Source organism: Leguminivora glycinivorella, chromosome 15 (assembly GCF_023078275.1).
Source record: "Leguminivora glycinivorella isolate SPB_JAAS2020 chromosome 15, LegGlyc_1.1, whole genome shotgun sequence".
NCBI classification, from domain to species: domain Eukaryota; kingdom Metazoa; phylum Arthropoda; class Insecta; order Lepidoptera; family Tortricidae; genus Leguminivora; species Leguminivora glycinivorella.
Genome location: NC_062985.1, coordinates 14,934,355 through 14,949,198, shown reverse-complemented (window position 1 = coordinate 14,949,198; position 14,844 = coordinate 14,934,355). Strand labels below are relative to the sequence as shown.

The 14,844-nt window shown below is 39.3% G+C and overlaps 1 protein-coding gene across 1 annotated transcript in view; it reads left to right on the top strand.

Annotated features, from left to right (window-relative positions):
- The window catches only part of LOC125233914 (protein CEPU-1-like), a 116,099-nt gene that overhangs the window by 99,887 nt on the left and 1,368 nt on the right, over positions 1 to 14,844 (top strand). Inside the window, exons 5-9 of the mRNA XM_048140086.1 lie at positions 1,503 to 1,631; positions 4,124 to 4,262; positions 5,600 to 5,751; positions 7,554 to 7,670; positions 10,004 to 10,069. Coding sequence (XP_047996043.1) covers positions 1,503 to 1,631; positions 4,124 to 4,262; positions 5,600 to 5,751; positions 7,554 to 7,670; positions 10,004 to 10,069 — 603 coding nt within the window. The remainder of the gene's footprint in view (positions 1 to 1,502; positions 1,632 to 4,123; positions 4,263 to 5,599; positions 5,752 to 7,553; positions 7,671 to 10,003; positions 10,070 to 14,844) is intronic.

Below are 14,844 nucleotides of genomic sequence, written 5' to 3'. Positions count from 1 at the left end.
AAATGACACAAATTCACGAAGTCCATTAAACCTGTCCGGAACTTTATTAAATGCAATTCCCCTAATCCTGCAAACCGGACTATCTCCTGAGCTTGCATAATTGACGACGTGGCAACGTCGCCGTCTCATTAACATTTGAAGATGGCTCGTTTATTCAGGAACTACGCTAATTAACAGTGGAAATATGAACACCTAGTGATCTCAACCAACTTATCTTAGGGCTTCAGTCATGCAGTCAGTTAACAATAAAGTCCAAGTTGTATACGATAGATACGAAAGATTTGACGATCGATCCGACCTGGCGACCGGGCCCCTGCTTGTGAACCCGGTTGGGGTTGGGTTTGAAATCCGTTTTGCATTTATTTTTGTGAATATCACATATTTGTTCATATACGTTTTCTCGTATTTCTGTATATGATATACATATATATATCTTTGTTTGGGTACCGTGGTTACCGCTTACCGTGTCAAGTTAACGAACTTCGTCTATCTTTTAAACTCTGTTGGAACCTTGGAACTCGGTGGTGTGATAGCGCCCTAAAGAGGAAACGACCCAAAAAATCTGAGGAAAATGTAGTAATATTTATGTTTTCATATTCATATTCATATTCATTTAATCCATTGTTATCATGTTAATCAGTACAAAGGTCTTACCTAGGTCTTAGTAGCCTACATGATACCCTGCTAGGGCATACAATATAGGATATGTTACTTATTCACTAACTTAATTAAGTAATATAATTATGATACATTTTAAAAAGAGGTACATCAAAATTACCACGCATCGTTATATCTAAACTAAATTTAAACATAAGAGCAATTCGATTATAGTTATGTTAGTCGTAAATGTCAAAATAGTAACATAAATTTTTAAATACATTGTTATTAATTCAATTTAAATAAAACATTATTTGTGTCGCTTAACTTCAAACCTGGGTAAATCCATTCTGCTTTAAGGTTGAATATATAAAAAATATAATGTGATCTGTAAGATAATCAACCTTATAGCAGAATGGATTTACCCAGTTTTGAAGTTAAGCGACACATTTCTACGTCATGTTATCTAAAGATTGATCTCAATAAATTCGTCTATAGTGTAGTAACATTTCTATGTTATAAAAAACTAATCTAAATTAAAATATATATTAAAATGAACAATATAAAATAACCAAAAAGATATATAATCTCTACATCTACCTATGTAAGTAATATTTACCTATGAAAGGTCCCCCAACAAGTCTGTCCCCTGTGAGTGTCCATAAGGCTGATGTGCGTTCCCATTGAGGGTCCACGTTAGAATTTCGAGGTTTTGAATGTGTCAGTCTTTAGTCTCGAAAGTCTCGAAATTCTAACGTGGACCCTCAAGGGGACCGCACATCATAAGGCTGACTACATTCCTTCGCTGAACGGCAATCCCGATTCTAGTACGTATTTGTATTGTGTCTTATTAGGAATTTAAGGACATTTTCAAAAGCAGCATTAATAATGTACTTCTTTTTCAGTGGACATGTTCATGGGCCCCAATCTGAACCTTACGAAGGTAGAGCGGCGACAGATGGGAGCGTACCTCTGCATCGCGTCCAATGACGTCCCGCCATCGGTGTCCAAACGCATCATGCTTAATGTTAATTGTAAGTTGATTAGTATTTCATTATAATTTTAACACATGCCAACACGATTTAGTTGAGTTTGTTTTTGATTGCACTCTCTTAGATGTGAGAATTTTCAAGATTTTTTACTCATGGCACGTCTAAATCGAACAATGCCACAGAAAACATAATATGTAATAGTACAAGTACAGAAAGCTCACTCCTTTGATATTCACAAAATGCCGCCATTCTAAATTCTTACCTGCATTAACAAACGGACCGTACGCGAGCAGTCGACATTGAATTCGTTTGCGCCACGCGAAGGTCGTCACCACTGAATGGGCCGCGAACTCGCGGCCCCCGGCATGTCCTACTTACTGATGTGCCGACGGAAAATTTCCAAAATTCTGAAATTTTCACGTAGGAAAATATCAGAAACTCTCCATACTTTGTATGGACAATTGTATGGATGGAAATTTTCCATTTCATAAATTTTAATTCCCTTTATTTTTCGTGAAATTTTCGTGATTTTTTTAAGAAATTTAAGATTTTTTTGGAAAGTTTCCGCAACTGGCATGCACATCACTAGTCCTAAATCGCGGAGTGAGGTGCCCTTGACAATGCTTGTAAGAAATCACTGTTATACTATGGCGATCTGTCAGTGTACGTGACGTTTTTGGATGAACCGTCACTTTTGATACTGACAGATCGGTGCCGTACAGTCACTTACAATATTAAGTTACTATTCTATTACTTTTGGGTCTACGAATGACATCGTGTTGCCGCCTTTGTAATGTTCATTATTTTGTTTTGGGGTTCAATGACCTTTACGCTCAACCGCGGTGGCTTTAAAACGCAGGGGCGACTTTGAAAATTTAGTTTTAGTCATACTGTAAGTAAATTCGCCTTTTTCTATGATAGATTTACAAGAATATTTATTGATCTAACTAGTAACATGAACAGTTTTAGTAAATAATGAATAATGTTAATTTTAAAGCCGTTCAAATACCAACAAAGTAACCCCAAAGTTTCCTAAAGCCACCCCGGTTGACGGTACTCAATATTATCGGTTATCAAAATAATTGTTTACCTAAACAATTACAATACATATACATACATATAATCACGCCTGTATCCCATAAAGGGGTAGACAGAGCACATGAACTACTAAATTTCAGTGCCGCTATTGGCAAAAAGGGGTTGAAAGATCCAAATTGTGACATTGCAGTGACAGGTTGCCAGCCTCTCGCCTACGCCACAATTTAACCCATACCCCTTAAGTCGACTTCTAAGAAACTCACGGGAAGAAAGGGGGTGGTGAAATTCTTAATCCGTCACCACACGAACCACAATCCCACACACACAAACAATACATGAATGAAATATCAGTAGGTCCACAATTACAATACATAAATGAAATATCAGTAGGTCATCAGGTCATCACTATGTAGTCATCATATCCTACTGAGTTCCCATGTAATAATATCACTTGCAACAGGATATTAGGTACACATAATACAACATTACAACTAAGTCCGTACGCTTGGAAATCATATTAAACTTCAATAACATTACAGCGAACTATAACGGAATCCAACATGGCACTAGAGATGCAACGGATATCCGGTCGTTATCCGGTATACGGCATATCCGGCCAGTGCTTTACCGGATTGTGTTTTAGTACCCAATATAAGAAAACTTGAGTATAACATAAGTATAAAACCATAAAAAAATCATAAATTTAAATAGATACCATACACTAAAGAAAAAGCGATCAAGCCCACTGGTGGCGAAGCCGGAAATCGAACCCGGGGCTATCGCGGCTGACGTGCTAAACCGTTACATCACCTCGACCGCCGAGGTACCCGTCGAAATTCCTCTAGTGTATGTTATCTCTGAAGGCTAGGCGCCTTTGATCAACTCTAAGAGCGAGCAATTTGTGCTTGCACCCCCTAGGTATATGAATCCTTTGCAGGATTCAAAAAATCCATACTAATCCATACTAATATTATAAATGGGAAAGTGTGTGTGTCTGTTTGTTTGTCCGTCTTTCACGGCAAAATGGAGCGACGAATTGACGTGATTTTTTAAGTGGAAATAGTTGAAGGGATGGAGAGTGACATTGGCTACTTTTAGTCTCTTTCTAACGCGAGCGAAGCCGCGAGCAAAAGCTAGTATTTAATAAAATAATTAGATTTGTCACATACTTCCAAAAAAAAACATTATAAAGTCACTAAAACCAATAAATACTAGAAAGCACAAAGATAGTGTGAATAAAGTTAATTTTATAAAAACATTGACTATAACTTGACTACAACTAGTAACACGTTGCAACCTGCACTGCCCATCGATCGCCATCAGATTTAGGTATAAACATAAGGCCGGATCTTCCGCGGCCGGATACCAGATATCCGTTACTAGCATCGGCATCGGGCGAATAACCCGTATTCGGCCAAACTATTCGTTGCATCCCTACCCGCTATGAAAATCCCGTTCAACTCTTAAGTGCGTTCATAATAAGTTCTTGTCCGCAGTTGCCCCTTCAATAGTGGTAGCGACAAAGGTAATAGGAGTGCCTACTGGGTCTCAAACGAGGCTCGAGTGCTTCGTCGAGGCCTACCCGCAGGCCATAAACTATTGGCTGAAGAGCGGACAGGAAATGATACTTTCGGGGTAAGTGCGTCAATTAGTTTCTAACACGATAATTTGAGTGTTAATCCTAAGAATAGGCTAGTTTCCTATACTTAAAATAAAATATTTTGTGCAGTGCAGGTAATAAAGCACCACATAATTAGAATAAAAATATGGACAGTGGTTATGTTTAAACATAATTTATATTTAATATGTCAAAGAGAAAGATATAAAGTTAATGTATTGACCGCGACGTCACTTCTCAGTATTTCATATTAGTAACTCCATAATAGCAAATCGTTTTGACAGTTCTTAAAAAGAAGCTGATTTGACTAGTAGGAAACTAGCCTATTATATTTGAAGTATGTTGAGTTTATTTTAGAATAATCAGTTGCAGCAATGAAATGCTTTGTTATTTATGTAGACTGAGAAAATTTTCGTAATATTTCTATAGACGATTTAAAAGTGTTTGTTGTCAAGCTGATCAGAATAATTAACGTTACGATAAAAGTGCGCAAAAGAGGAAAATTGAGACGAAGGTTTTAAATCGTTTTAAAAGTTATACAGAGTGGGGCCTGTAACCAAGGTGAAGAATTGAACTGTAGGCTATTCTCCTTATACTGATCAACATTTGTTCAGTGACTTTTAAAAATTATGAGTCTTTAAATTTTTAATTTTTCATACAAAATAAATATTAGCTTCAATGTACGCCATTATTGTTGTCATTGACGTTGTCTGTCACACTTTAGACTTAACAGAATTCGCAATACATTACCTCTTAGAAAAAACTTTCAAGGGTAATAAAAATCAAAATACAAGTTATTTTTAAAAGTTGCCGAACAACTGTTGATCAGTATAAGGAGAATAGCCTACAGTTCAATTCTTCACCTTGGTTACAGGCCCCACTCTCTAGAATGGGCCTTAAGAAGATTGCGAGTGACTAATAAGTAAACTAACGAGCCCCACGAGCCTTTTTGAGCTTACCGTGGTAGCCATCAATCTGTATTAAGCATAATATTTAGTTATTAAGCCATTTTTTGCCGAAGACGCGAATTTGCGTGACGATATAATAATACCTCTGCTACACTATGCTCCTCGCGCAGCGCACTGCCGCGATGTTGCCCTCTCCGGCCACACACTGCCCTACTCGCGCAATTAACGCACAAGATTGTTGCCGGCGCTTTGACTCGCGCAAAAAACCGACAAAACAGGGAGCGGTGGGCATGACCACACTATGCCTCTGCCTAATCCCCTCGCTACTTCTCACGCCGCTCGTCGAGTGTGTGGCAGAGGTATTAATTGTAATGCGGAAGCGGACGTCGGCAATGAATAGGTTAGACCATACAATTCGTATTCTTCTCACAGTCAAACTGTTTCAGAGGGCGCCACAATCTCAGTGATGATCGCGCCCTGCCATACCAGACGCGAATGGTGCTCAACATCTCAGACTTCTGTGGCGAAGACGCGGGTACATACACATGCGTGTCTACCAATACCATGGGGAAAACTGAGGGCACTATCAGACTTTATGGTATGAGATTGTCTTAACAAAATGCATTTAATAGTGCGGGCGTTAGTGTCACTCAATGTATGGGAGGTGCAAATTTTGAAATCGAAAGGAATCACTTGGTACGATAAGATGTAATATACGTAGGTGTTGCTAGGCAGAATGATGGCAGGTGGACTAAAATGTTAAGGGAGTGGTGGCCGCTTACAAATGTAAGGAATGCCTGGCATCCGTTGACTCGTTGGGTCGATGACATCCGGAAAATAGCGGGTCACAACAGACTAGCCCAGGACCGGGAAAAGTGGCGTACTAGAAGAGAGGCCTATGCTCAGCAGTGGGCGATAAAGGGCTGATATGATGATGTGATGATAAATATACGTAAAACTGGTGGGTAGGGTGGGGGCCAGGGACTGGCGCATGGCTGCCGGGCTTGATTAGCTGAACTTTATGTATATTACATCCGTGCCATGTGATTTCTTTCGATACCAAAATTTGTACCCTATGACACTAACGCCCGCCCGCACTATAATAAGGTCAACACGGGTAAGTGTGTAATAAGAGCAATGTAAAAAAAGTATGAAATTTAAAAAAAAATTTGAGGGCCAGAGACATTTCTTCAGTTATCCGTATTGACCTTAAGTGCTAGTTCAGACACAGCGGAAACCGCGCGGATACAAACCGCGCGGGTCAACCGCGCGGATTTTATTTTAATAGCATAGTCACGCATAGTACTGGAACGTTCACACTACAACCGCGCGGTGTAGTGTATCTGAACTAGCACTAAAACTTTTCTTCCCAGATTCATGTTTTCATTCATAACAATCATAAAGTAATAAGCAATCATAAAGTAATGTAAGTTTATATTATAAGCTATATATTTATGTGTTATACACTCATATATAATACATTTTCTTTTATTGGATACATAGGTAATTTGATTTGTGTTTCTTGTCACATCTCTATATTGACAATCCTGCACTAACTAAGGTTTCTGTTTGATCCAATGGTTGACCGGTAGAGAATGCCTTAAAGCATTAAGTCCGCCATTTGTACAATTTTATGTCGTGCAATAAAGTCTAAATAAATAAATAAATAAGTCCCGTTTTATTTCATGGTTCGAGTTTACCATCGTAATTTAGAGGTTATGACGATTCAGGCCCCGTAGCCGAATGGCATTTCTCCGACGCCAAACGAAAGCGATACGCCGCTGGCTCTGTCGCGCCAATACGCAAGCGCGATAGAGATAGATATCTACTAGCGCTTCGTTTCGTGAGCGTTTCGTGAGCGTTTGTGCCATTCGGCTAGCCACCCAGATCGACATAACTTTCAATTCTATGTACTCGAGTTAGTTCTGGGCGCGATTAAAATTTAAATTTGGTTTTTCGTAGTAAGTAAGTCTTCCTTTACCTAACAATAATCGAAATTAACAAAGCCTACGGGACTTTTTTATGGAATATTTTAAGCAATGCAGTTTAACTAATAAGCAAAATTTTATAATTGTAAAAACCGGGTAGATGAAATAACTCCTTCGTCTACATTGATTTTAATTTTACTTTCCGAAAAATTATAAAAGAGCCTTGCATGCTTAATTGTCGTCACAAAACTGACAGTGAGTTAATTTTTGATAACGACTTACGCTAATTGGGGGATCCTAAATTCTGAAAATGCCCCTCTGCTGTTTGCGTTATACAGTATCAAAATTTTATGATTCCTCTCTGGCTCATGTAGTCTGTTCTCTTCCATTTTATACTACTACATTTTATTCTACCTCTACGAAAACCTCCCACGTGTAATGTGGTTTAATAAGCTGTTATGATTTTGTGCAGAAATTAAAATAACAACAACAACAACCACGACGACGACAACAACAACAACGACGACAACGACAACAACAACAACGACCACGCCTCCGCCGCCGACTACCACGGAATACTTCCCGTCTCGTGAGTACTTTGTTGCAAATAACAACAACAACAACGACCACATCTCCGCCGCCGACTACCACGGAATACTTCCCGTCTCGTGAATACTTTGTTGCAAATAACAACACAACAACCACGACGACGACAACAACAACAACGACGACAACGACAACAACAACAACGACAACACCTCCGGCGCCGACTACCACGGAATACTTTCCGTCTCGTGAGTATTATTGTTGCAAATAACAACAACAACAACAACCACGACGACAACAACAACAACCACGACGACAACAACAACAACGACGACAACGACAATAACAACAACGACCACACCTCCGCCGCCGACTACCACGGAATACTTCCCGTCTCGTGAGTACTTTTTGCAAATAACAACAACAACAACCACGACGACGACAACAACAACAACGACGAAAACGACAACAACAACAACGACCACACCTCCGGCGCCGACTACCACGGAATACTTCCCGTCTCGTGAGTACTTTGTTGCAAATAACAACAACAACAACAACCACGACAACGACAACAACAACAACGACCACACCTCCGGCGCCGACTACCACGGAATACTTCCCGTCTCGTGAGTATTTTTGTTGCAAATAACAACAACAACAAAACAACTCTCCCGCCGCTCTGCTGCCGACAACCACAGAATACAACAACAGAATAGAATTTCTTGTCTGATCTTATTTGTTGTATGTAATTACTTAATGTGCACAATAAAGAATATTATTATTTCCTTTATTTACTTTGCTCCTTAGATTAGGCTATTTTATAATATGATTATAAAAGTAAAATACAAAAACACTTACAAAACAATATAAAAACATATAAACATATTATAAAAAACCTAACCTAGGGTGCCGCCAGCAGCGGGGCAGGGTCCAAGCTGCCGGTGGTTAGGGCTGCAGAGAGAGGAACCGTCGGACTATCCGCGCCGTGTCCAAGATCATCGCCTTCTGCCATTATTATTATTAATACTTCCCAACACACACTTGTGTTGTAAATACATAACAACAACAAGTAAGACAACCATGGCTCCGCTGCCAACGATCACAGAATTTTATTCCTTGTCATTCGTGTTTCTAATTGTTCTGCTGCAATAAGGTTGTCTATATTTATGGGTTCTGTAACACAGCATTATATAACGTGAAAATTAAACAATAGTCCCGAGTCCACTCAAATATACATTTTATACAGTAGAGTCCGGTTAGTATTACGACTCCGCATATACCTAACGTCCAACCGCTTACAATAACGGAAGCACAGGTATTTGTTTGGTTATCATATGTGATGGCGAATGTCAAAAGAGATGTTGGGAGACCATTGCTTCGCTTCCAAGACTGCGCCAAGAGGGACATAGCAGCCTTTAAAATCGACTACCAAAACTGGGAGAAGCTTGTGGAGAAGCGGACGGAGTGGCGAAAGTGCGTTGGAGATGGTCGCAAGTTCGTCGATGAGACCTAGTTTGCGGCACTTGCTGACAAAAGGGAAATAAAACACCATAGCGAAACATCGCAATCGGTTGCAAGCTTCCCTTGTCAGCTATGTGGCAAAATATGTCGCTCTCGCATTAGTCTCTTTAGTCATCAAAAGCGATGTCTCTCGGACATTGCACCATAAATCGTCTGAAATAGACGCTAAGGCCAGTAGTAGTAACAGCATATCCTAGCTCAGAACCTAAAGGCTTGTTTCCCCACCGTATATGTGTTTTTAAGTTAATAAATATTTCTATTTCTATATTACATTACAATGCACACCTTCACTTTAGGCTTGTGTATGACATGTACTAATAGTACAAAAGACACGATTCCCTGCACTGTACTAGACCGAACTACTCTCAAATGATTCTGCTCTCTAGTGCATTTAGTACACTCACACACGCGCAACAAAATGGGAGCGAAAGGAGCGAATAGCCGAGGAGTGACAATGACAGCAAAGCGATCCGTGTGATCCGATCGCAACCGAACTAGAACCGACTGACTCGGACCGAGAGCGTGTGAAAACGGCCGATCAGCTATCGGCTAGTACGAGCAAGCGTTACTGTACGCCATATGCACAATTTTTCTCTCGCTTTCTCGGTGTAATACTGTACTAAATGTCCTAAAAGAACGAACTAGTACACTTCGGAGATCGTACTACTTGGGAACGATCTTTTCAGTGAACGAGCAGGCACAACTCTACTTCACTTGCACATGGCAAGTTCACAACTTTGCTCATTATTCATCAAGTGCCGAAAAGCCGAAGTGTATCTACACCGCGTATTTAAAAAAAATGTAGATAAAGGTAGATGTTATAAAAATTACAATAAAACATCTTTGTTTCAGGATTCGTAGTACCTTTGCAGCCGGCGGAACAGAAGCATACTCAAGGGCAAGACGCCACCACTTACGGTAAATATATCATCATCATCATCATCATTCTTGCGTTATCCCGGCATTTGCCACGGCTCATGAGAGCCTGGAGTCCGCTTTGACAACTAATCCCAAGATTTGGCGTAGACACTAGTCTTACCAAAGCGACTGCCATCTGACCTTCCAACCCAAAGGGTGACTAGGCTTTACGTATTGGGAATAGTACGGTTTCCTCATGATGTTTTCCTTCACCGAAAAGCGATTGGCATAATACATTTTGACATTTCACACATAAGTTCCGAAAAACTCATTATACGAGTCGAGGTTCGAACCCGCGACGGCAAATATATACAGTGTGTGACCACCATCCGGGAATTTATTAAAACCCAATAACAATACAGTCAATTAGCAATCATTTGCGCATATCAGCAAATCATAGTCATAGGGCACTCTTCAAGACTGCTCGAAACCGGTGTAACCAGATGGTGCGATCAGCGAAGCGGCGGTTTATCCATCAGAATGTCATGTCGTCTTCTATGACTGATGTCTGGAAGTTCTTAAAATCTCTGGGCCTGGGCAAAACCACAAATACACTTGATAATGCTTCTTTCTCTCTCTCAGACCTAAACAGGCACTTCTCATCCGCCCGCTCCGTTGATGGTAATACTAAAATTAACACCCTTTTCGAAATTTTAGCCTTACCTTCTATTGACTCTGTCCCGTTCTGTTTCTCACCTACTACTCAATTGGAGGTTAGGGCTATCATTAAGGCCATCAAATCCAAGGCGGTTGGCTGCGATGTTATCGGAAGGTATATGATAGTGTCCGTCCTCGACTGCGTACTTCCCGTGCTGACCCATATTATCAACACCTCGCTTTCTAACGGTGAATTTCCAACACTTTGGCGTAAAGCCTTTGTCATACCTCTTCCGAAAACTAATAATCCTTCTTTAGTCAACCAGTTTCGTCCCATTTCTATACTTCCTTTTCTGTCGAAAATCACTGAAGCGGTGGCTCATAAACAACTGTCCAGGTTTATTTTCTCGCACAATCTTCTGAGCCCCTTTCAATCAGGTTTTCGTCCGGGGCATAGTACTTGCACCGCCCTGCTTAAGGTTACTGAGGATATCAGGCGTGGTATGGAGAATCAAATGGTCACAGTGCTCGTCCTTGTCGATTTCTCTAACGCTTTCAACACTGTCGATCATGAAATTCTCCTTGCCTTGCTTGAGTACCTCAATGTGTCGCCTAGTGCCTTAAATTGGTTTTCGGCGTATCTCCGTGGACGTCAGCAAGCTGTACGAGTCGATCGGACTCTGTCAGATTGGTGTGACTTAGCTACCGGTGTCCCTCAAGGAGGTATTCTGTCACCCCTATTATTCTCAATCTTCGTTAATTTTATCACGCCAGATCTTCGCAGCTCGTACCATCTTTACGCTGACGACCTGCAGCTCTATGACCACTGTACCGTTGCCGACCTTGCTGCCACTGTTGACAAATTGAATCTGGACCTCCTGCATATCCAGCGTTGGTCTGAGAGGTTCGGTTTATTTGTCAATCCTTCCAAGTGTCAGGCCATTATCATAGGCGGCGCTCGACAGCTTCCTAAAGTCGAATTTACACCTCCTGTACAGTTTAACGGAACGCCTATTCCCTACAGCCAAAGTGTAAAAGACCTAGGCGTCTTCCTGGATAGCAGCCTGGGTTGGAAGACTCAAGTTGCGGAAATAAGTCGTAAAGTTACCGGTTCTCTTCATGCGTTAAACAGACTTAAGCACTTTTTACCTATTAAAACTAAAATATTATTAGTACAAGCATTAATTTTACCTATAATCGACTACGGTGATGTCTGCTATCCGGATTTGAACGAAGAGCTCCTAAACAAGTTAGATCGTTTACTGAATAATTGTATTCGTTTTGTCTTCTGTCTCCGTAAATACGACCATATCTCCTCGTATCGCTCTAAGCTCGGTTGGTTTCCTATTCGTATACGTCGCAACATTCGCATGCTCTGTTTTCTCTTTTCTGTTATTAATGAACCTCAGTCTCCCGAATATCTCAAGTCTTTCTTCCACTACTACGGTGTCTCTCGTGTTCGTCAACTTCGCTCTTCTGGTAGTCTTTCTCTGTCTATAATACCATCCCACCGAACAGGTTACATGTCCTATTCCTTTACTGTTCAGGCAGCTCGGCTTTGGAATAGTCTCCCTGTCAAAATTAGGCAGTGTCCGAGCAGGTTTACTTTTAAAAAAGCTCTAAATGAGTATTTCGCTGGCAGGTGATGAAAGTTGTTGTTGTCATTGATTCGTGAGTTTCATCTGATATCATATTATGTATAATTATGTATTTTACATGTATTTGTATTAATATTATGTATGTATTTTGTGTATGTTTATATAGTATGTATTATTTATGGTTGTATGTATTGTGTCCTAAAAGTACCAAATTATCTTGTTTTAATCACGTTTTGCACCGCCTACAACTTTTCTGCTTTGCCCAATGGTTGACTGGTAGAGAATGCCTTACGGCATTAAGTTCGCCTTTTGTACGCTGTTTTATTTTGTGCAATAAAGATTAAATAAATAAATAAATAAATAAATAGTTATTTAAATTAACTGAAAAAAAAATTTCCGAAATCCCAACATTCAATGTACCTAACGCGTGCACTTCTTAATGGCATATAATTAACCGGGCAACTAAAATATTAAACGGGAAGTTAAGTCGGGCATACAATAATATAATTTGGCTGTGTTTTAATATTGTGGCGACAAAAAAAATATATGAGCCTCAAATATTAAGCATCATTATTATTGAAAAAACGGCAGCAAATTTCAAGCGACAAAAATATTGCCGAGGAACATTAAACAATACTTTGGCGACTAAAATAGTAATTGGCACCTAGTATTGTAAAGCGTAAGATTTTTAATATTTGTAGTCATCTAGATGTTAGCACCTATATAATTATACTTGGCTCATCGTTTAAAGTAGTATTTAAATTGCGGAGGCAACTAAAAAAAATAATGGGAAGTAGGTTTTTTTTTAAAAACACATATAAAATCGTTTCTTTATGAAAACAGGTTGAAGGTTGCTACGTACCGATGGTCTCATCGGAAGATCAGCGCTGGAAGTCACCAGCAACACGCTGAGATGAGGCCATTTCGTGGCATTTCATTCCTTTCTGTCTTGTTGTTATTATGTGTATTTTGTCTTGCCTGTGTTCACGAATAAATGTTTATTCTATTCTATTCAAACATCGTATTTGCGACCCGTAAACCACGAGTAGTATGTATTTAAATATATCTATAAGGTAACGCGTACCAAATCATATTATAATAAGTACACAGCAAATAGGAGTGTATACTGTATTTATAGCTTCTAATGGGTGGGTAACGCACATATGATACCCCTTGAGTTGCAGGTTGCAGGCGTCCATAGGTTACGGTGACCACTTTCCATCAGGCCGATCGTATGCTTGTTTGCCACCGACGTGGTATTTAAAAAAATTACCATGATAATCGTATACTATAATATTACAAGAGCAGAATTATTTTCTGCTAGCAGAAAAGTGGGTTAGGGTTAGGTTATTTTTTTAGTAGAATATAAGTCCTACCAAATTTGCTATGGCATAATTCTTAGGTACTTTGTGTGAACAAAACAACGTTAGCAAAGAGGAAATGAAATACAGTCCCAGATGCACCGTTAGGTACGACGACGAGCGAAGCGAGGAGGAGTGTTAGGTATCTTGCATCCCCAACACACATGACTCGCTATCATAACAGAAATAGGAAGAATATGGACAACTTTTTACCGCCTAAATGTTATGCAAACAAAAATCTACGGAAGTACTCTTAATTTAGAAGATTAGTTTGCTCATTAACATTATGCCAGCATAAGATTCGATAAAATCTGCGGAACGATTTATGCCAAAGCATATTCTGAGTACTTAAGGTTTTCCTGCCAAAAAAATGAATCTTTCAGAGTGATGTTAAGACTGCGTAAGGCCGGCCTTAGATTTGATAGAGTAAACGTCATGAAAAGTTAAATTCATTGTATAGAGACGAAGTTGCCAGCACACCCAAACATCTAATTTCTTACCCATAAGTATAATATTTTGTCGACCATTATATTTTATAAGAATCCTTTTTTTTAATTAAAATGATAGCTCAGGTGATGAGTGCCGATGTATAAATTTTAAATGTACTTTTTATATTAATTTGCTATATAAATATTTTAAACGAACTGTATATTTTATATTAATAGACAGCCGTTTTCCTATTAAACTGTATCTCTTAAATTGTTTCCAATATATTAATTCAGTTGCCAAATAAATAGTTGGTACTCGCGTCTGAATAAACCGTAGCCGTGATGACATTAAAATGCTACCTCATATTGAAATAATTTGAGGCCCCATTTTAGTCGCCAAACTATTATTTTTGATACCCATTTCTATGGTTATTTAGTCGCCCGGTTAAATACGTGCCCTTCTTAATTGTCATTACTCACATCGCTCATACTTATGAGCTGTGATTGCCCTCACTTGACAAGTGTGTGTGTGACGTACATTGCTGGCAATAAAATATTTGTTAGAAAGTTTATAAAGTCAGTATTTTTAATTATTAATTAAATTAAGGGCATGGTTAAGATAAATAACCATGTAAGATTACGTTCCTTGAAAAGAAGCTCACTTGTTGGCAACACACCACTGTATAGTATTAAATATGTAGCTAATTGCTTATTTTAGGTACTAATTAAATATATAAATGCTGAAATCGCGAAAATAAGTTGGCTGTTCATACCTGTATTGTATGTATACC